The sequence below is a fragment of the Chrysemys picta genome, chromosome 24 (genome assembly GCF_011386835.1).
Source record: "Chrysemys picta bellii isolate R12L10 chromosome 24, ASM1138683v2, whole genome shotgun sequence".
Classification (NCBI taxonomy): domain Eukaryota; kingdom Metazoa; phylum Chordata; order Testudines; family Emydidae; genus Chrysemys; species Chrysemys picta.
The window spans coordinates 5,557,391-5,576,737 of record NC_088814.1 but is presented as its reverse complement, the minus strand read 5'-3'; the positions used below and the strand labels follow the sequence as shown (position 1 = coordinate 5,576,737).

Sequence of the window (19,347 nt, the reverse complement as noted above, 5' to 3'; positions counted from 1 at the left end):
TCCAGTGTTATGGGGCTTAAAGATGCTTTTCTGCATCTGACTAGGAAAGGGGCTAGTATAAGTATAACCTACCGGTTCAGTGACCTACATACGAGGATAAGAGCCTACTGTTGCTGCCAATTAATGGCTTTACTCCTTTAGCTCAAGTGGCAGTACTCTGTGCCTTTATTCCAGAGGGTCTTGCGTTCAATCCCCAGGGATGACCCATGTGGCGGCTGGGAAGTCATTGCAGCGGGTGACTCATACCCAAAGACAGACTTGGGTACACAGTGCAGGTTGCCCTGAAAGTCGCGATGTGACAAAGACAGCGATCAATTGTTCTCCGTGCCCCAGCGAGGATACGACAAGAAGGGATCGGCTTGATTTGCAGCAAGGGAGATTTAGGTTAAATATTAAGAAACACTTTCTAGCTCCCAGGGGAGTGAAGCTCTGGACTAGGCTTCCAAGGGAGGTTGTAAAATCCCCATCACTGGTGGGTTTTAAGAATAGGTTGGACAAACACCTGTCAGGGATGGCATAGGGAGGGATAGCTCAGTGGTTTGAGTATTGGCCTGCTAAACCCAGGGTTGTGAGCTCAGTCCTTAAGGGGACCGTTTGAGGCAAAAAATCTGTCTGGGGATTGGTCCTGCTTTGAGCAGGGACTGGGAGTAGATGACCTCCTGAGGTCCCTTCCAACCCTGATATTCTATGATTTAAGCCTGCGGGTGGATGGGTTAGATGTCGTCTTCAGATTCCTTCCAGCCCAACATTTCTATGAGTCTAGGTACAAAAGAATGGTACCAATCACTGTGAGATATAAAAGGGAAACTTACTGGAGGGGAGGAAAGAGCTTTTCCTCCGCAGAGAAGACTCATGGCTGGGCATTTTCTAAAGATGGGGGTGAATCCTACAGTCCTCGCTCGGGCAGAACTCCCAGACAGCAGTGGGAGTGAAGCCTCAGCAAAAGTCTGCAGGCTTCGTCTCTCGTGGGGGCACAGGCATTCTTGAAAATTCACTATAACAGCTTCAAAAGTTCAATGCTGAAAGGTGAAAATAAGGGCCACAGCCAAGGCCAGATTTGCAAAAGAGCCCATCACCCAGTCCTCAGGGCCAGGTTTTTAACGGCCCCCTACTCTGACCCTCAGCACCCAACATGCTGGGAACTTTAGAAGATCTGTCCCCCAGTCACCAGTGCAGGAGTCTGTCTCCTTCCATCTCATCACTTGCCTGCAATCCCAAAGGTGACAGCAAACAAGGAAGTAAAACAGGTGGCATTTCTGTGAGTCATTGAGAAATCGAGCAAGCAACCCTGTTACACCATTTCAGCAGCGTCGGGGATGAATAATGAGACTTGAATTACCTAATGTCAAAAGAGAGAGCGTGGTGTGCAGGGGGGGGTGTGGTGTGCGGCTGAATAGCCGGGTACAGCCTGAGAGCACAGAGGTGTGTGTCTTAGAGGGGGGCCCAGAGAAGGAGAGAATTGGTGGGGTTACAGGACTGTGTCCTCTGTAATATTCCACTGTAATATTTGATGGTCGATGGCAGGACAACAGGTGCCGTCGAGAACCGACAATGCTGCTGCTTCTGATCTTCTAATTCCCCTTTCAGATGTTCACCCACCTACTCGGCCCAGCCCGCCAACCTGCTCCACAGGAATCAGAGCTACTTCCGGAGGCAGGTGCAACGCGTGCCACCCCATAGAGACTTCGCTTCCCAGACCCTCAGAATGCAGGAAGGAGGGAGAGAAACAGACGCTTCCCCGTGGAGCTATTCCAGAAAAGCCGTGATCTCTCCTGTCCCATCTGATCCCTGATGACAAGTGCCCTCCACCCAAAAGGCAGCACTCAGATATTGGGTGATTAGAGAGATCACCTTCACCAGTCACTAAACCACTTAAGTTCCCATCACCCGAAGCCCCGGCTCAGAGCGTATTATGGACGCCTGCCTGAGACGTCACACAACTGAGCACGCAGAACCCCCATAACACCTTGATGCAGTCCCCATGCCTCTCCAGCCAGGCTGGTCCTTGCTCCTCACGCTATTAGCTCCCGTTTCTCACTCATTCACTTACAAGCCATTTTCTCTCCTGTGCCAATCCCAGCCTGTTCCTGGGCCCGGCTGTGAGTATACACAGACACACCCACCCACTCTCTCTTTCTCCCCATGCTCTGCCCCGGATTCTTCTTGCTACCATGGTCCCCTCCACAGGTGACACAGAGATCCCCTGAGTTTGAGCCGCCGGACCCAAGGGATCGGGTTAGCCAGGAGCTCTTCCACAGTGGAGCTAGAATCCTTCTCTTCCCAGGCCTGCTGTGAAGAGCCCCCATGTAGACACACCTCTGAGCCATCTGCCAGGCCTTCACCTTCCGCCTGCCCACAACCCCAGGAGACACATACATAACTACATGGACTCACCTGAACCACCAGATCCTCCCATCTTCCCTGATATTTTTGGTGGGGGGACACAGCTCTCCAGATCACCCACATTGCTGCAGGCTGCCGTGGGGTCCCCCCAGATCCTTCCTATTATTGCAGGGTGCAGGGGGAAGCCCATTGAGGGAATAGTCCCCCCCCCCATTACTGACTGCAGAGGAGACAGCTTCATGTGTTGGGGGGGGGGGGGGGGAATCACCCTAGGTCCCTCCATTATTTCTGAGTGTGGTGGGTGCGGGGGAGGCGCCTGATTTTAGCTACGAGCCCCCCTCATTATTGCAAGGCTGGTGGGGTGGGGGCAGGCTCTCAACTATTGCGGGAGGAGGGATCCCAGTTTGGGGGGGGACCCCGATTCCCCAGCTCCCCCGTTAATACAGGTTGCCCTGAGGCTCGCTCTCCTTAGATGGTCCAGTGGCGAGGCAGCCCAGCCCCCCAGGACTGCACCCCCCCCCCCAGCTACGCCCTTCGCACAGCTCCCAGGGGGCGCGGCTGCCCCCCCTCCCCGCGGTGCATGGGGCGGAGCGGCCCGGCCGAGCGCTCCGTGCAGCGGGATGCAGCGGGCCGAGGCCCGGCCACGTCAGCACCCCGAAGGGGCTGCCCCGGGGGGCGGAAGCGGCGGGGACCGGGCAGCTGCAGCAGCCGCGGGAGCCATGGACCCCACGAGGCTGCTGGTACGGGGGGCTGCGGGGACGGGAGCGCGGGCGGCTCCCGGGGACCGGGGCTCCGCCAACTTCCCGGCCGCCGGGCAAAACTTTCTGCGCGGGCAGCTCCGGGGGCAGAGCCGGGGAGGGGACCCCCGGGCAAGAGCCGGGGGGGTTCCGGGAGGTTGCAGGGGGAGACCCCGGTGCGGGGAGTCACAGGAGGCAGTGGGGACAGCGCTGGGGAAAAGGGCAGTGCCAGGGGGCTGGAGGGGAGCCTACTGCAGCAGCTGATCTCAGGGGGCCTGGGGCCGGGTCCCTGTGAACCGGCCCAGTCCCGGTTCTGGGGCCAGGTCCCTCTCTCAGCTCTGGGGCCAGGTCCCTGTGAACCGTCCCAGTCCCGGTTCTGGGGCCAGGCCCCTCTCTCAGTTCTGGGGCCAGGTTCCTGTGAACCGTCCCACTCCCAGTTCTGGGGCCAGGCCCCTCTCTCAGTTCTGGTTCTGGGGCCAGGTCCCTGTGATCTATCCCAGTCCAGGTTCTGGGGCCAGGTCCCTCTCTCAGCTCTGGTTCTGGTGCCAGGTCCTTGTGAACCGTCCCACTCCAGGTTCTGGGGCCAGGCCCCTCTCTCAGCTCTGGCTCCGGGGCCAGGTCCCTGTAATCTATCCCAGTCCAGGTTCTCATACCAGGCCCATCTCTCAGCTCTGGTTCTGGTGCCAGGTCCCTGTGAACCATCCCAGTCCAGGTTCTCGTACCAGGCCCATCTCTCAGCTCTGGTTCTGGGGCCAGGTCCCTGTGATCTATCCCAGTCCAGATTCTGGGGCCAGGCCCCTCTCTCAGCGCTGGTTCTGGGATCAGGTCCCTGTGAACCGTCCCAGTCCAGGTTCCGGTGCCAGGCCCATCTCAGTCCTCTCGGCCCAGGTTCTGTGGTACACTTGGACTTGGACTCTGGAGCAGTCAGTGCATGACAGAACTTGGGTTTGGATGGACCCTTTCGCAGACCACCCCTAGCCCTCAAATCCCCTCTGGCCCTGGGGCTCCGGCATGGAGCGGGGCCTTTGGCTTCACAGGGATGGAAGTGAATCAGAACAAGGCCAGGCGCAGAGTGCCAGGCTTTCTGTGCGCTTTCACTGGGAGGAAACTGCTGTGGCCCCATTTCAGCCTCAAGGGGTCACTCGGGGATGGGGCGGAGGGGTTGCAGACCCAGTCCTGGGGCACGGGAGGCACCTGGGTTCTGGACATACCTTGGGGGCTGCTAGATGCAGCCTCTGGCTTCACGCTGTCCTTGTGTCAGTTTCAGGAGCCTTCCCTCTACACAGTCAAGGCCATATTCATCTTGGACAATGATGGACAGCGACTCTTAGCCAAGGTAAATGCCACCCACCTGCCCTAGAAGAAAACCCTAACCCCAGGTCTCTGGCCTCCCAGCAAGGTGGGCAAGACACTCCTGTGGGGCGAGCAACAAAGCCAGGAGCATTATGGCTTAATGGAGGCCTCTGCCCTTCCACGGCAGTTCTAGACAAGATTAATTTCTCTTGTGCCGCAGCCTGGCGTGCTTTTAGGAGATGTATAAAGCTACCTGGGCAAAAGTTAAGTCCTTGGCCATATGGGCCAGCACAGAGGGCACCCACCAGGACTCCTGGGTTCTATTCTTGGCACTGTGTGGCCTTGGGCAAGTCATTTCACCTCTCTGTGCCTCAGGTTCTCCCATCTATAAAATGGGGGTGATGACACTCCCCCTGCTCTCAGAAGCTCTTTGCTAACTCTAGCTGGGACGCATGCTAAGCACAGATCCAGGTGCAGGATTGGGTCCTGTGATTGTAATGTCCCCATGCTCATCTCCCAGCACCTGGAAGACTGCCACTGACCTGAGCCTGTAGACCTCCTCAAAACACACTTCCTCCTGGAGGCCTGTGCGCCCTGTAGGTACTTGCTAGATAAGGCAGCAACGTCATGAGCCTACAAGGCCTGTAAGACAATAGCTAACCTAGATCGTAAGTTACCACAAGAGAGAATGCTGCTGTAGTGAGTGAACGGCTGACAGGTAACCACAAGATGCTAGTCTGTAGCAGTTCGGGATATTTTACATTAGGAACATCAGCAGATGTCTGACCACAAGAATGCCATGGTAACTAATTGACATATATGCTAATAAACTTGAGTTAATCTGACTAGTGACCTATGGGAGAAGGGTACCCCAACAGTAGCAGGGTGAGGAAATACAAACAAGGAAGAGGGGAGTATGCCTTAGGCATAGAGGTGTCAGCAACCCGGCCTCTGAGCCTTGGGAGAGGCCAGGTGGACGACCACTGGCGCTGATAATAATTATACTACTGGGCATGATCTTGGGATAAGAACCTACCAAACCTCAGAGTGTAATCAATGTAATTAATACACAATCAATAGATCAGGCAACACCTATATGCAGTTAAGTGTTAACACACACACACAAATCATGGAACTAACATGACAGGAAGCAAACAAAACCCATCGGTCACTTGCTTTGCTGTCTCCATTCCTCCCAGCCTTTGTTCAAATTATGAGCCTTGTCCTCATAGCGGTCTGTAAGACACCTGGCAAGTTCCTCATGTTAGCAGCATTTGCCGTTCTAAATGTTCACCCCAGACAGAATGGTGTTTTCTGAGACCTCCGCTGAGTGGGCCAGGACTGCGTTAGATACACTGGCTGGGTGTTGGGCTAGTTGATCTTTATAATTTCTTGCATCTATGATTGTTATGTAAGCTCCCGGGGTAATGGACATTGATTGCGACTTCTAGGTTATTATGATTGGTATTGCGGTAGCATCTAAAAACCCCATTCACGGACGAGGAGCTCGGGGGGCGGGCTAGGTGCTGGACAAGCAGAGAACAAAAAGACAATCCGTGCCACAAAGAACTTCCAATCCAAGTCTACGCGAGACAGACTGATGAGGGGAGCACATGGAAATAACACAGTACTGGTGGGCATGATGAACAGCGATCTCATCACACCTCTCCGATGGCCAGGTTTGGAGGGCATCACTGCCCAGGCAAGTTTTAAGGAAAGACTTTGAAGCGGGACAATGAAGCAGCCTTGACTTGCTGAGATAAACAGTGATCCCAAACCTATTTACGTGACGATTTCCCAGCCCCTCCAAACTGTTCTTGAACATGCCTGTCAGTATAGATAGCCTTTCTGGGGTCTCTGTATTGATTCTCTGTCCATGATTGGTTCCATCTAGCCAAGCTCTCCTTCCTTTTTCTGCCTGTCCCATTGGCTGGTCCCATGGCTGCTCTAATTCCTTTGTTCCCGTCCCCTGCAGTACTACGACGACACCTTTCCATCCACGAAAGAACAGAAGACCTTTGAGAGGAGTGTTTTCGATAAAACCCACAAAACAGACAGTAAGTTGCTGAGTTTTGGGTAGAGGACCAGAAGATGGAGAGGAGGGTTTTCCTATATGTTCCTGCAGGCCACTGGCTGTTTATATCGCTAGGTGCAACTTGAAGTTTGCCAGCAGTTGTGCATCCCTTGGGTTATGTGATAACGTCTTTCTCCCACTGGCATTGCAGTCCAGGGAGGGGTCACGATATTGACGATAACACCCTGGAGGTGATCATCTCAGATCACTCCAGAGAATAGCACAAGGACGCTGGCAAGGCCTGTACAACGTCTCAGGTCACACAACCACTGGCCCGGGAGGTTGACAAGCGGAGCTTGCAACACCTGAGATGGGGTCTTTAGTTCAACCCCGTGCCGTTTACGATACTGCGTCCAAGGGTGGGTAGGAAGCTGTAAGACGTGGAGAGGGTTCAGGAGTCCCAGAATGCACTGGGGCCGTCACAGTCACTTGCTGGCAAATCAGGAGCAGCATTGCCATGCTGGGCTCACTGGACTGTTGATGGCGAAAGGAGACGACCAGGAACTTAAAGCATTTGATGGCCCTCCCAGGGTGTGGATGCTCCGCCCGCTGCCCTGCTGTAGGGGTGAGCCAGGTTTCCCGTCCATCTCCCCGTCTGGACAGCCTGTTCTTACGTTACAGAGATCTGTGCTCAGCGCCAGCCTAACACCGCCCCCTTCCCCCCCTTCTCCTTCCCTCCCGTTGTGTCAGGTGAGATCGCCTTTCTGGAGGGGCTGACCATTGTCTATAAAAGCAGCATCGACCTCTTTTTCTACGTGGTGGGGAGTTCCCAGGAAAATGAGGTAACTCCCTGGGGCCCGCTCCTGCCAGAGGATAACAGAGCCGGAGGGCCCGCTTGCTGCTGGGAGTTTCTTCTCTTTCCCCGCTCACCCTGTCCTGTGGGAGAGAGGCACTCCGTTCCCACTCATCGGGCTCTGCACATGGATGGCCCTTCACGTCCTCAGGCCCTGCCCCGGCTCTGTCTGCCCTTGCCCTGCCCCACAGGGGCTTGAGGGGGGATTTGTCTCCTCTTCCCTGACGTGCCCAGTGTCCCGATGCATGTTCCTAGGAGACTCGTGGACGCTGTAGCCATGGCTTTCTGTCCAGCTACCAGTAATACGATTGCTGTCTGTCAGGCACCCTGAGACCCAGGGGCTGCTGGGAGAGCGAGCGTGGGAGGGAGGGCCCCGTGGGCAGCTCTGCGCCGCGTTGATCCATGTCTCCTTCTCCTCCTTTAGCTGATGCTAGTGGCAGTTCTCACCTGTCTCTTCGACTCCCTCAGTCACATGTTACGGTGAGTACATGGCGACGGCCAGAGCTCCCTATCCCATCTAGCAAGATTGCCCAGGGACAGGCTCCAGGGTCCCAAACTGGCTCTAATAACATCAGCCCTTTGCATTGTCTCAAAGCCCTTTACCCACACGAAGGAATCAAGCCTGAAAGCCTGGGGTACGGGCAGTGCCTAGCACACCATGGGCGCTAGCAGAATACCTCAATAGCAGCCCGCTGTGGGGTGGCTGCTATGCTCTCCATTTTACAGATGGGGAAACTGAGGCACAGAGAGGGAAAGTGACTCACCCAAGGTCACCCAGAGACTCAGTGGCGACGCCCAGGAGTCCTGACTCCTATTCCACGCTGTAACCACTAGATCGCACCTGCTCTTCTTGCTGGAAGGGAACTCAGGAGACCTGGCTGATTGCTCTCAGCATGAGACCCCCGTATGCTAGGCATGCCGCAGAGCTGGAGACCAGTTCCCGTTGCAGCCCAGGGCCTTGGAATGAGACAGCGGGTGTCACCTTTCCCCCAACACATGAGGGCCTCTGGTCTCCTGAGCAGCTGGGAGTGGGGGGAGGTCTCTGCAGCTGCGCTGGGACTCAGTGCTCTGGAGCAGCGCCGGGTCTGGGTGCTGGTGCTACGGAGTGTCCCAAACTCTCACTGGCTCATCCTGTCTTGCCCTCAGGAAGAATGTAGAGAAGCGCTCCCTGCTGGACAACCTGGACGGGGTGTTCCTCGTGGTGGATGAGATCGTCGACGGGGGGTGAGGCGCCATGTGCAGTTGCTCTCTGGGGCTTCGCTCGGAGCTGGGGCAGGGAAGAGAGGGAGAGGGCAGATGGGCTAGTCAGGCACTGAGGGGAGAGCGGCCAAAAGCCTGAAGGTCCTGGGAGGACGAAGGAGGCGTCAGAGCCAAGGTTCCCAGTACAGTGTTGGGTGCGGGCCGGCAGCTGGCTCAGGGCACGAACCTTCCATCTCTGGGTCTCCAGTTCAAATCTAGCCCATGTCGGTAGTAACCCAGAGCTGAGTTTGGCAAGTCTCAATCCAGCCCCCAGTGGACCAACCACAGCCACTGTCGGCGCTAGCCGACCCCTTTGTCAGCCGAGTACCGAACAGGCCAAGACAACGGAACTTCACACCCACCGCTGACACCACGACCCGGTTCTTACATTGCGCACCTTGCTATCCAGAGCTCTCAAAGCGCTTTGCAAAAGAGGGCAGTATCACCACCCCCATTTTACAGATGGGGAAACTGAGGCACAGAGAGGGGGAAAGTGACCTGCCTATGGCCACTCATCAGGCCAGTGGCAGAGCTGGGAATTGAACCCACATCTCCTGAGTCCCAGTCCAGTGCCCTATCAGAGCTGAGGTGCGCTGGTGGGGAGGGGGGAAAAGCTTGCCTGCTAGGCTGTACCCGTTCCTGGGGCAAGGAGAGGGGGTCAGTTTCCACGGCTGTCCATCTGGCCCGTTGCCCCAGCTCAGAACTCACGGCCCATTTTGTAGCAACGGGGAGCAAACGCACCATGAAAGCGCCCTTAAGAGAGCGGTGATCTGATTGGAAAATCCCATTGCTCCCCCTGGTCCTAGGGTGATTCTGGAGAGCGATCCTCAGCAAGTGATCCAGAAGGTGAACTTCAGGGTGAGTGCTTCCCGCTGCTCCCCTTCACTTCTCTGCCCTTGGAGCCCTCTGCTTTAATCTCCCTCTTTAACTCTCTCCACCCCAGACGGTCTCGGAGCCTGCAGCATACGGGTTTGTTCTCTTTGATTACATCGCCAGTAACTCAGAGCAAAGTGAATCCGTGCCTGCCAGCGGCGGCAAATAGGCAGCGGCCAGCTGGGAAGCAGGTGTGAGGTCACTTCCTTCTAAGCATGTCACACGTGGCCCCGCTACGTGGCCGTGGGCTAGCTGAGTAGGTCACGCCCTCTTCTGCATGCCACGGGTGACTTTGGAGTGGCTGTCAGGCTTGGAGAGATTCTGTTTTCTTATTCATTGTTAGTTTCTGCTCCATCGCCAAATCTTTAACAAACAAAACTGACAGAGGGAGCAGGAAGGGACAGATTTTCACACGGATCCAGCACCCAACATCTCCCATTTAGGCCCTAAACAGAGCTGCTGGGCTTTGAGCACTTTTTAAAATGTTCCCAGTAGGATACCGTACTCTCATAAAGAACTAGAGTATCCTGCTGCCTTCAACGGTATCGGACAGATATGATTATGGAATATTAACGATGGCACATGATTTTTATCAACAAACCTATTGCAAATCTCAACTGTTGCTAGCTTTTGACTAACTAGCAAGGAGTATCCACGTTTATTTCCGGCCAGGACGGAGTTTGTTGATAAAAATATTGTAAAAAAACAAAGTTCTCCTAAATAAACATCAAGTGCCTTCAAAATGGATTGAAGCTAATTGGATCGTTCCAAGCCTGGAGTAGCCGTGTGTGCTTGCTTCTGGGGTTGTCCCATTTGAACTCTGGGCTCAAGGAGAGATCTAAGCAACGCTAACAGAGTGAGAATTTCGCTGCCTGCTAAAGAGTTTTCGGCAATACCCATTTGTACCGAGGTTGTCCCCGTACAAAGTTCACGTCAAGGCGTAGCTGGGTCCCGAACCTTGTGGGGTTACGGTATAACAACTCTGCCCATGACGCGGTTATCTAGTCATTACCAGCTTCTGACATGGTTGTCCTGCTGTTGGAAGGTCTAACTGAGTAGATGTAATCAAATTAACCAGTCGTCCTGCGTCCCAGGAGGATATCCCAGTGCACACTGCATGGGCAGTCCTGTGCACCAACAGCTAAGGCATTGTGGGATAGCCAGCAGAGTTTCCCACCATGCACTGTTGTATGGTGGGGGGTGAAAAATCCAGCATGGTTGCCACAGGGCACACGGGGCTCCGTGAACACACTGAGTTACATTAGCTGTGCGCTGTCCGCTGAGTACGTCCAGAGTTACGCTTGCCGTGCTTGGACCAGGGCCTAACTCGGAAGCAAAGGGGAGAAGTAGAACTGTCCCAAGCAAGAGTTGCCTCTTCCACAGCAACTGATCTGTACTGATGCAATGGGAGCATGTGAGCCCAGAGCTGCCCGGGCATGTCATTAGCCAGAGCGGAGGCGGTTGTTCTATTTGAGAACAGAGTAAACAAATACAGCGGACACGCCAGCCGCATGGCGTTTCCTAATCCAGCTCCCCCCAAGATGGTTGGAAACAGCTGTGACGGGAGGCGCTGCTCTCTCTGGCGCGCTCGGTGTTTGCGTAACACAAGCCCTGGGCTGATAGCGGCATGGCCGCAGGGAGCTGGGAAGGAGAACGGCATTCCACCGCCGTGATGTCACTCCAAGGGGCTCCAGGGGGCTGAGCCGTGGACTGCAGGGCAGCTGAGTGAACCTTCATCAGGGGTTCTCTTGCAATGCGCATGTGTGTGGGCCAATAAGAATAAATAACCGGCGTAATGTCGTGCACGGCTCTGTCTGAGGATCCCGAAGTGCTTCACCTCATAAAACTCCCATAAGGCAGGGGAGGGCTCTGCCGGGCTCACTCCCCCCATGGCTGAAATGCAGCCACCTCTGGGGTGGAACGTGGCAGCTGTTTTAACAGCCGCCCAGCACCACAGGAAGTGCAGCCTGTTTCATTCAGATGAACCTACAGAGGGAAATTAGGACACGATCATCTGACTGGGAACAAGGCCAGGTCACTGGGGTTAATGCCCCGAAGTGCCTACGGGTCTTTAATGCTGGCAAACAGTCATAATGACTTCAGGTTTGTGTGTTGCCCCAAATCTGACTCTCCAGAGAATAGCTCACCCTAGCCTCAGTGTAGCGGGGTCCCTGCTGGGCCCACCTGGCTCCCGCCCCTGCTGGGCTGAGAAAGTCACTCAGAGTCCTTCGTTGCAGTACTCACCTGGTGCTTTATTTTACAAGTAGTGTTCCCACCACAATACACACAATCGCTTTCTGCTGGTCTACCAGCAGGAGAGAGGGGACAAGCTACTCCTCCCCTTAGTGCAGCTTCCCCTCTTCCCAGCTCCAGTCCTGGCTTCCGTCCCCTGGGGCTTTTATCCCGATGAGGCAGAGCTATTCCAACTTCCCCAGTTAGGGCCAGGTGATGCACCCAGCTCCAATTCACCTCCGTGAATTGGAGCTGGAGTGCCAGAGGGTTGGCTTAGCACCCTGTCACACTCAGGCATTGGCTTTAGGGCCTTGCTAAGGAATGAGGCCAGCAAGTCCCTACGAGTGCTTCTGAAAAATCTCATGCAGGGTCCCCCATCCAAGTGCTGAGCCCGCCTGCATCTACCTAGCTTCCTCGTAGCGATGGGATCCCAAAGCAGGCGGCCTGGCTGGAGGCGAAGGCACATGCAGACGCGCTAGCGCCCTTGGGGAGCGGTGCAGGCGCACACACCCTAGCACAGCACCCATCGCGTCTAGTGGAGGGGAGCTTGCCCTCCAGCCTGCGTGATCTCCCCCCCCACGCGCGCGGCCCAGCCCCACCCTGCACCTACACAGAACGGCCACCCACGTTTCAGTCCTCGCTGCCAGCCTGCACCTCCCGCCAAGCCAAGGCAAGAGGCTGCGGCTCAGAAAGCCGCAGCCTGGAGAGAGCCAGGGAAGCCGCAGGTTGGTTTCTGCGCCTCCCTTGGGGCTGCCCCGGGTTAGCTCCCACTCTGTCTCCTGGCCATTGTCACCTGCACCATGAACGCACTATGAATTATCCGAGCCCCTCTGATCTGCTCCCCCCATGTACCCTGTCTGATCCATCAACTCGCTCCCATCCCCTTCCCCCAGCCATCTCCCTCCTTAAACCTCCCTGTCCTTTTCCTTCCTTTAGGTGGACGATAGCCCTCTGTCTGAGCAAAGCGTTGCCCAGGTAAGGGTCCCAGGACTCCCCTTTCCTCTCTGGGGGCTGGCATGGGAGGGCAGCTCCTTGGGAGTGGAGGAGGCCTGGTGAAGTGACTGCCCCTGTGGCACCAGCATGGAGGAGATAGACACCATGCGCTGCAGGGATCAGCTCCAGGGCACACGGCTAGCCATTGGGAGCGCCCTGGCAGGGCTGTCACACAAGGAGGAGTAATGGGTATTCTATAGTCCCTGGGGGCACCCAGACCCTTAGAGGGGTTCTTCTACCCCTTGGGGCTGTCTGCACGGAGGGGTTTGTCAGAATCCCCCCTTCCCTTGCACCTGTAGCATCAGTACAGCACATCCCAACATTGGGAGCTGTCAGCCTTTAAATCACCAGGTCCCACTCACAGCAGTGTGTCAATATCCCTTTCCGTGGCCAAGGAAGTTTCCGTGCCCCCCGTGATGTGTATCTTTAGCCCCATTTAAAGGCCTTGTGGCACGGAGAGGTGAAGTGAATTGACCAGGTTCACACAGCATGTCAAACGCAGGAGAGGGAACTCACCAGTCCTGATTTATAATCTTCTGCTCTAACCCCCCAGCCGACACCCACCTCCCTCTAGACTAGAACCCCGGAGTCTTGACTCCCAATCACCAGACCACACTCCCCTTCCCGAGCCAAGACCAGAACCCAGGCGTCCTGACTCCCAATTCCCCCGCTCTCACCACTAGGCAACACTTTGGGGGTGGCTGGGAAAACATTAGAATGGAAATGTGCTATGCCTGGAACTCACGGGCCGCTAGCAGGCTTGGCTCTGCTGCGTCCAGCCTCGTGACAACGCGCCTGAGCGCCCACAGTAGGTTTGTGAGTCGGCAGACCAAGCCCCCAGCTCCACCTGGTTCCTCAAATAGCCACTCAAGACGGGGCAAGGTGAGTGGGTGGCTTGGAGACAGGGCGTCCCTCTCTGGGCAGGTTCCTTACATCCCATGCTGGGCGGGGGGAGGGAGGGTTCTCCAGGCTGCTGGAAAGACAGGGTCTGCCGGGGAGTATCAGCAGGAACCTTGCGATGCCCCTCACGCGCTCTCTCCTTGCAGGTCTTTCTGTCTAGACTAATCCCGTCAGCATGAGCCCTGCGGCTGGGCTGTCCGTGTCTAACCCAGCACTAACCACCTTCTCACGCCAGGCCGAGTAAGTGCCTCCCACAGCTGGGCCCCTCTCTGCACATGCCTCTGTTGCTTGTCGCTGCAGCACCCAAGTCACTTCCCTTAACCCCTTCCTTCCTTCACCTCCAAAGACCCAGCTGGAAAACACCTCCTTGCCCCGGTGTCGGCTCTGTATACACAGTGCGGCCAGCGCGTGCTATGCCCACTCACCTCGGTGCATGGCTGGCATCATACCACTCGTAGGGAATTGCCTCTCTCTTCTGTACTAATTCCCCTCGCCCCAGGGGGCTTAGTGCGTTTCCACCCATAGACACGCCCAGCTGTGCAAGTTACCGGGTGGTCAGGACGGCTGGACGGAGAAGCCCATTTGAGATTGAGGGTGGGGAGGCTAAAAAATGATATTAAACCACGACTAGAGTTGCCCGGGTTCTTTGACAGTATGTGGTCACCTGTTGTAATGGTCCCAACCACCGGATTCCCTTTCCTGGCTGCTAAACGCCCTCTGTGGTATGTAATTGGCATGTGTCTCCAGGGTGATCACAGCTTGGAGTGCCCAGTAAGGTCTAAAGCCAGTTCCCATCAGCACTGATGTCTTTGCTCCTTGGAAAAAAATCTACCCTCTACGTTGGATCAGGACCTGTATTTGGTGGACAGGTGCGAGGGGCCTGGTTTTAAACATCAGTTCCAGCCAGCATTTCCCCTGAGCTGCGATATGCAGATCCCAATGTGAAGGCCTCCTAGATTTGGGGATGTTCAAACTGGGGGTTCTTTGTAGGATCCAACTCTAGCCCCAGCAAACTGTTGGTGGGGTAGCACCTGCTGATTGGTGCTTAGTGTCCAGGATGCCGACTGAGGCTAAAATGGGGTTCCCGGACATACCTAATTCCTGGAATGGAGTTTGCTGGCTTGGGTAGAGCCTTCTTCAGCTGGAGGGAGGGTCACTGAGACCTGTGCAGAGGAGAGAAGTGCCTTCCCCCCATGACATTGCAAAACTGCTGCATCTTCTTGGGCATTTGAGCCCGGAGAGCAGCTGGAGGGCTTTGGAGAACAAGGGGAAATCTATGGCTGTCGGGTCTCTGGGAGTTGAGTCCCTGTTTCCTTCCAGGGATGGAGGGAACTATAGCAATAAACAGGCAGAAGGAGCTAATTCACCCCCTTCTCAGGAGCCCTTGCTACACAGGTGCCACTCCTGCTGTATCGAAGAGGCACATCTGCCACCTAGTGGCTGTTTGAGGGAAATCAGGATGCAAACCACCCTGCTTGTCTCATGGAGAATCAGAAATCTCCCTCTCTTGAATGGGGCAGGTTTATGTTGGCACCAAATGGGTCTCTTGGTGCCCGTGAAGGAGTCCTGCTGAGGTCATATGGAGTCGTAATCCGTTTGCAGAATCCCGGAGGCTGTGGGGCTTAATGTCTCTCTGTTTTTCTTCTCCTTTCCCTCCCCCCACTTCCTTAATAGGTTCTGCAATCTGCCAAAGAGCAAATTAAATGGTCCTTATTAAAGTGAACGTCCCAGAGGAGAGCACCTGGATCCTCCCGATTGGATGGGTCTGAACTGCGACGGCAAATGATTCCTCGCCTTATTCGATTAGCCGTTTGCAAATTGGCATGAAAAGTCTGATAAAAGCTTTTGGGTAGGATGCAAGATGGCTGACATTGGCCGCGCCTCCTGGGGGAACGCCAGCCTTCCACGGACACGGGTTTAAACCCGGTCTCGGTACCATGAAATTCTCTGCATGCTAAAGGGGAGGGTGGGTTATTAACTGGTTAACAGACCAAATTCTGCTCACTATAAATGAGGAGTGACGTCGATGGGGTTATTTCAGATTGACAATGGTGTAACAGAGAGCAGAACCTGGCCCAAGATCCATAAAGAACTCCAGAACTATTACTGTTATTTAAGGACTGAATAGGCGGATTGATCATATGTAGTTACACCAACTAAAGCGCTGCGTGAGAGTCAATTAAAATTTTGTTTGGTACTAGCAGAGCCAGAACATACCCTAGTTGAATCTTCAGTTTCACCAGGAAAGAGCTGGCTCCTTCTTTTGCAGGGCTGTCACTAGTGCCGGCACACTTGTTGATCAACGCAGCGAGCCAATGCTTGCTTGCTCCTCAGTGAGGGTCGGGCCCTACAGACACCGCCTGAGACTTTCAAAACCATAGGAAGGGATTTGCATGCCCTTTTCTCATTCAAACAAATGGGGCTTGGGCATCCAGGTCGCCCTAGGCTCTTTAGAATATTTCAGCCACTTCCAAAATCTCTTCCGCTGTCTCCCAAGGCAACCTTTGGTCCCTTTTGAGGATGGCCATGCCTGTGCAGAGGGTCGGCGTGAAGTAAGTGCCACTGTCACATCCTCCCACCTGCAGGGTGGGGATGAGTGCACAGGAATCATTGTCACCCTGTCAGAGTAAGATTCAAAACTTCCCAATGATGACCACTAATAACCCCCCCAAACTCTTACAAGGTGCTTTTCATCGGTAGATCTCAAAGCACTTTACAAAGGAGATCAGGTCATTATACAGATGGGGAAACTGAGGCACAGAGCGGGGGAGTGACTTCCCCAAGGTCATCTAGTTGGCCAGTGGCAGAGCTAGGAATAGAACCCAGGTCTCCTGAGTCCCAATCCAGCATTCCAGCCACTAGGCAGCACTGCCTCCCTCATGCAGCTTTGGCGGTCATTAATTTTGTAAAAACAATCCTGCTGCAAATAGCTGTCGGCTCAAACATCACTAAAGGCCCCGGCTATGGTAAAAATCCTATTTTCAGAATGATCATGTCCTTCCCTTTAACACCCCAGATTATCAATAGCAAGAAAAAACATGAAAATTGAATGAAGGAGAATTGGCTAGCTGTGTGATACTTACTTCAGCGAGGGCTTGGTACATTTCAATCCATTTCTGTAAACTGGGCATGCCCAGCGTCTTTTATGATCAACAAATAAAGTTTTATAGCACACGGGTCATTTTTCCCTATTGGTCTCTCCTGTCTAATGCATGTGGGTCCTGGCCTGCTCCTATTACTGTGCCATGCAGAATTAAGACTGTCACTTTTTCCATTACAGGGCTTGATTTTTTGAGGGGTTTATAAATCATCCATTAAAATCACTCCGGACGCAGGCACAGCGTCAGCCTGGGACGTGTCTATTTTTGTTAAATGTTTTCCCTTCGGTGGCAGCAGCGCTCCCGGGGAGCCTGCATTTGTTATCTTTGCAGTGAACTTCTGCACCCTGCGGCTTCGTACCATGGCTGTGAGGGGGCTGAAATATTTATTTTACTTCGGGACAGCAGATCTGTTTCATGGCCTAGTGTACATGAAAAACGGTCCGGTCTGCCTTCAGCCCCCATGGCTGCTGAGTGTGTCCTCACAGCACTGTAGGGCCAGGAGTCTCTCTGAGAAAAGGGAACGGCTGGTGATTTTTCATTAGGAGCCACTAGAAGCAGCGTGGATCAAATGCGTAAGTGTGCTAGGGTGAGCAGATAGCACCTGTGAAAAACCGGGACGGGGGTGGGGAGGTGATAGGCGCCTAGGGAGGGATAGCTCAGTGGTTTGAGCACTGGCCTGCTAAGTCGAGGGTTGTGAGTTCAATCCTTGAGGGGGCCACTTAGGGATCTGGGGCAAAATCAGTACTTGGTCCTGCTAGTGAAGGCAGGGGGCTGGACTCGATGACCTTTCAAGGTCCCTTCCAGTTCTAGGAGATGGATATATAAGAAAAAGTCCCAAAAAACAGGACTGCCCCTATAAAAACGGGACATCTGGTCACCCTAAAGTGTGGGGGGGGACTATCTTTTGACATCTTGCTTTTTAGCAGGGGCAGGAAATATGTCTGTAGTGGACCCAGGGTGACAGAATAGGGTGATCACCAGATAGCAAGTGGTAAAGGAAGGAGGGGTAATAGAGTCCTGTATAAGACAAAGCCCCTAATATTGGGACGTCTACTCACCCTAGCGCCAAGAAAGTCGCTCTGTTTGGGGTGGCCTCCAGGAGATTCAGACCTGGCTCCTCATCTCTTGGGAACCTCATGCACGTGGCCTGGCCTGGGCTCCTCCAAAGCTCTCCAGCTAAAGCCAGGGCTCTCTCTAGCACGGCTTGATTTTTCCTCCTTTTGTGATGGTCCCTAACGCCTCAGCTTGGGACTGTCTCTTGTTCCTCGCTCCCTCGCATGAGACAGAGCGTTTTCATAACCCCGCCCCTAGCCACTCGAGACTCCTCCCACAGTCACGATTAGCCCCGCCCCCGCGGCTCCCCATTAGTGATCCTGCAGCGCCACCTGCTGACGGACACTGGGATGGCATTGTTCAGGAACCAAACCCCATCTTTAGAGCCTCAAGCGCTCCCAGTCTCCATCCCTACTCCCTACCCCTTTTCCCCATAATCCCCAGACCCCCAACTTCACCCTTTTCCCCTTATCCCCCCCGCCCCATAGCCCCCCAACTCCACCCTTTGCCCCATACTCCCTCCAGCCTCACAGGTCCCTTTAGCCAGTCTCTTTGCCCACTCCCAACCTGCCAGGCTCTCTACGCCTGCCCCAAAGTCCTGCATCCCCTTGTCTCTAGCCCCTCCTAGTCCAGAGGGCTTAACCTCCTGCTCCTCAGCCCCGAGTTTCTCTTCCCCAGCCCCATTTCATCCTTTCAGCCCCACCCCCCAGCACCAGCCATTCACTCTGGGGCCTTTGCTCCACTTTCCCAGGTGTGAGAAGGAGACCTGAGGGTCTTGGCTCCTCACACAGATGCACCCCCCGCCCCCACAACTGCTGGCCTGTGCAGACTGGGCTGGGGGGAGGGTGTCTTTAATTTCCCCAGAAAATGTCAGTGGCCCATCGTTCACAAGCAACCCTACACTAACAAATCAGTGCACACAGATCAGTCTGGGGGTGACCCTACAATAACAAACCAGTTCACACAGACCAGACTTGGGGGAGACCTTAAAATAACAAGCCAGTACACCCAGCACTCATCAGCGACCCTACAATAACCAACCAGTACCTGGGAGTAGCCCTACTATAACAAACCAGCACACCCCTGCCCGTGCCGGCGGGGGGTGGGTGTAGAGGGATAGTTGAAAAATACTTTGATGAGCCTCCCGTAAAAGTGTGTCTGGCTGGACCCTGCTGTGGGCAGGTGCCGAGTAGCAGCGGCAGCAGGCGGAGGGCTCTCTGACCAGCTGGTCCCCACAGTGGCTCAGACCTGCATTCTCATCAGCAGGGTCAGCGCTCCCAGGGACACCACGCTTCGGGAGCCCCCTCCAAGGCAGGGCTAGGGGTACAGATGCTGCTCCTCGGGGCCTCTGCTGGGCGAGGGCTGGAGCGGGTGGGACTTTCCTCTCCATTCCTCCTCTTTACCAGGAATTGTGGTTACCCGCAGCATTGTCCTCCTGGGGCTATGACCTCCTTGGGAGATTCCAGCACCTCATTCCCTCTGGTCCCTGCTCCTGCCGGGGAGTGGGGAAAGAATCTTCTCTCCTTCCCGCCTCTTCTGCAGCCAGCCAGCCTTTCTTTCTTTTGCCTCTTGTCCTTTCCTTCCTTCTCCCTTTCCTCAGATCCTCCCTCCAGCTGCCTTTGACGTGGCAAAGATGCCAGCGACCACCCCTGACGAGATGGCTCTGGCCCTCGAAGCATCTGCCACGCAAGCCATACCCCGTACGAGGCAGAGGGC

The 19,347-nt window shown here is 55.0% G+C and overlaps 1 protein-coding gene across 20 annotated transcripts; it reads left to right on the top strand.

The window, feature by feature from the left end:
* Nucleotides 1-2,893: 2,893 nt before the first annotated feature.
* On the top strand, nt 2,894-16,651 carry COPZ2 (COPI coat complex subunit zeta 2). 20 transcript variants are annotated; one of them, XR_010594835.1, is made up of 12 exons: nt 2,894-3,083; nt 4,348-4,416; nt 6,349-6,430; nt 7,138-7,229; nt 7,665-7,720; nt 8,387-8,464; nt 9,286-9,337; nt 9,423-9,543; nt 12,521-12,559; nt 13,624-13,717; nt 15,152-15,784; nt 15,831-16,651. XR_010594835.1 is itself a non-coding variant. In XM_042844524.2 (10 exons), exons 1-10 carry the CDS (start codon nt 2,964-2,966, stop codon nt 15,192-15,194), a joined length of 657 nt encoding a protein of 218 aa, XP_042700458.2. In that variant the 5' UTR covers nt 2,898-2,963; the 3' UTR covers nt 15,195-16,651. The 20 variants fall into 20 exon arrangements, 4 of the variants coding, with proteins under 4 accessions (XP_042700458.2, XP_042700457.2, XP_065434080.1 ...); XR_010594838.1 differs by having other exon boundaries at nt 2,902-3,083; nt 4,342-4,416; nt 9,423-9,448; XR_010594832.1 differs by having other exon boundaries at nt 2,902-3,083; nt 4,342-4,416.
* The last annotated feature ends 2,696 nt before the right edge of the window (nt 16,652-19,347 follow it).

Bases quoted from the DNA above. Each gene is read 5' to 3' on its own strand.
- COPZ2 (XM_042844523.2), top strand. From the start codon at position 2,964: ATGCAGCGGGCCGAGGCCCGGCCACGTCAGCACCCCGAAGGGGCTGCC. The intron at 9,338-9,422 runs GTGAGTGCTTCC...TCTCCACCCCAG, and splicing joins TCCAGAAGGTGAACTTCAGG to ACGGTCTCGGAGCCTGCAGC. The intron at 9,449-12,520 runs GTTTGTTCTCTT...TCCTTCCTTTAG, and splicing joins TCGGAGCCTGCAGCATACGG to GTGGACGATAGCCCTCTGTC.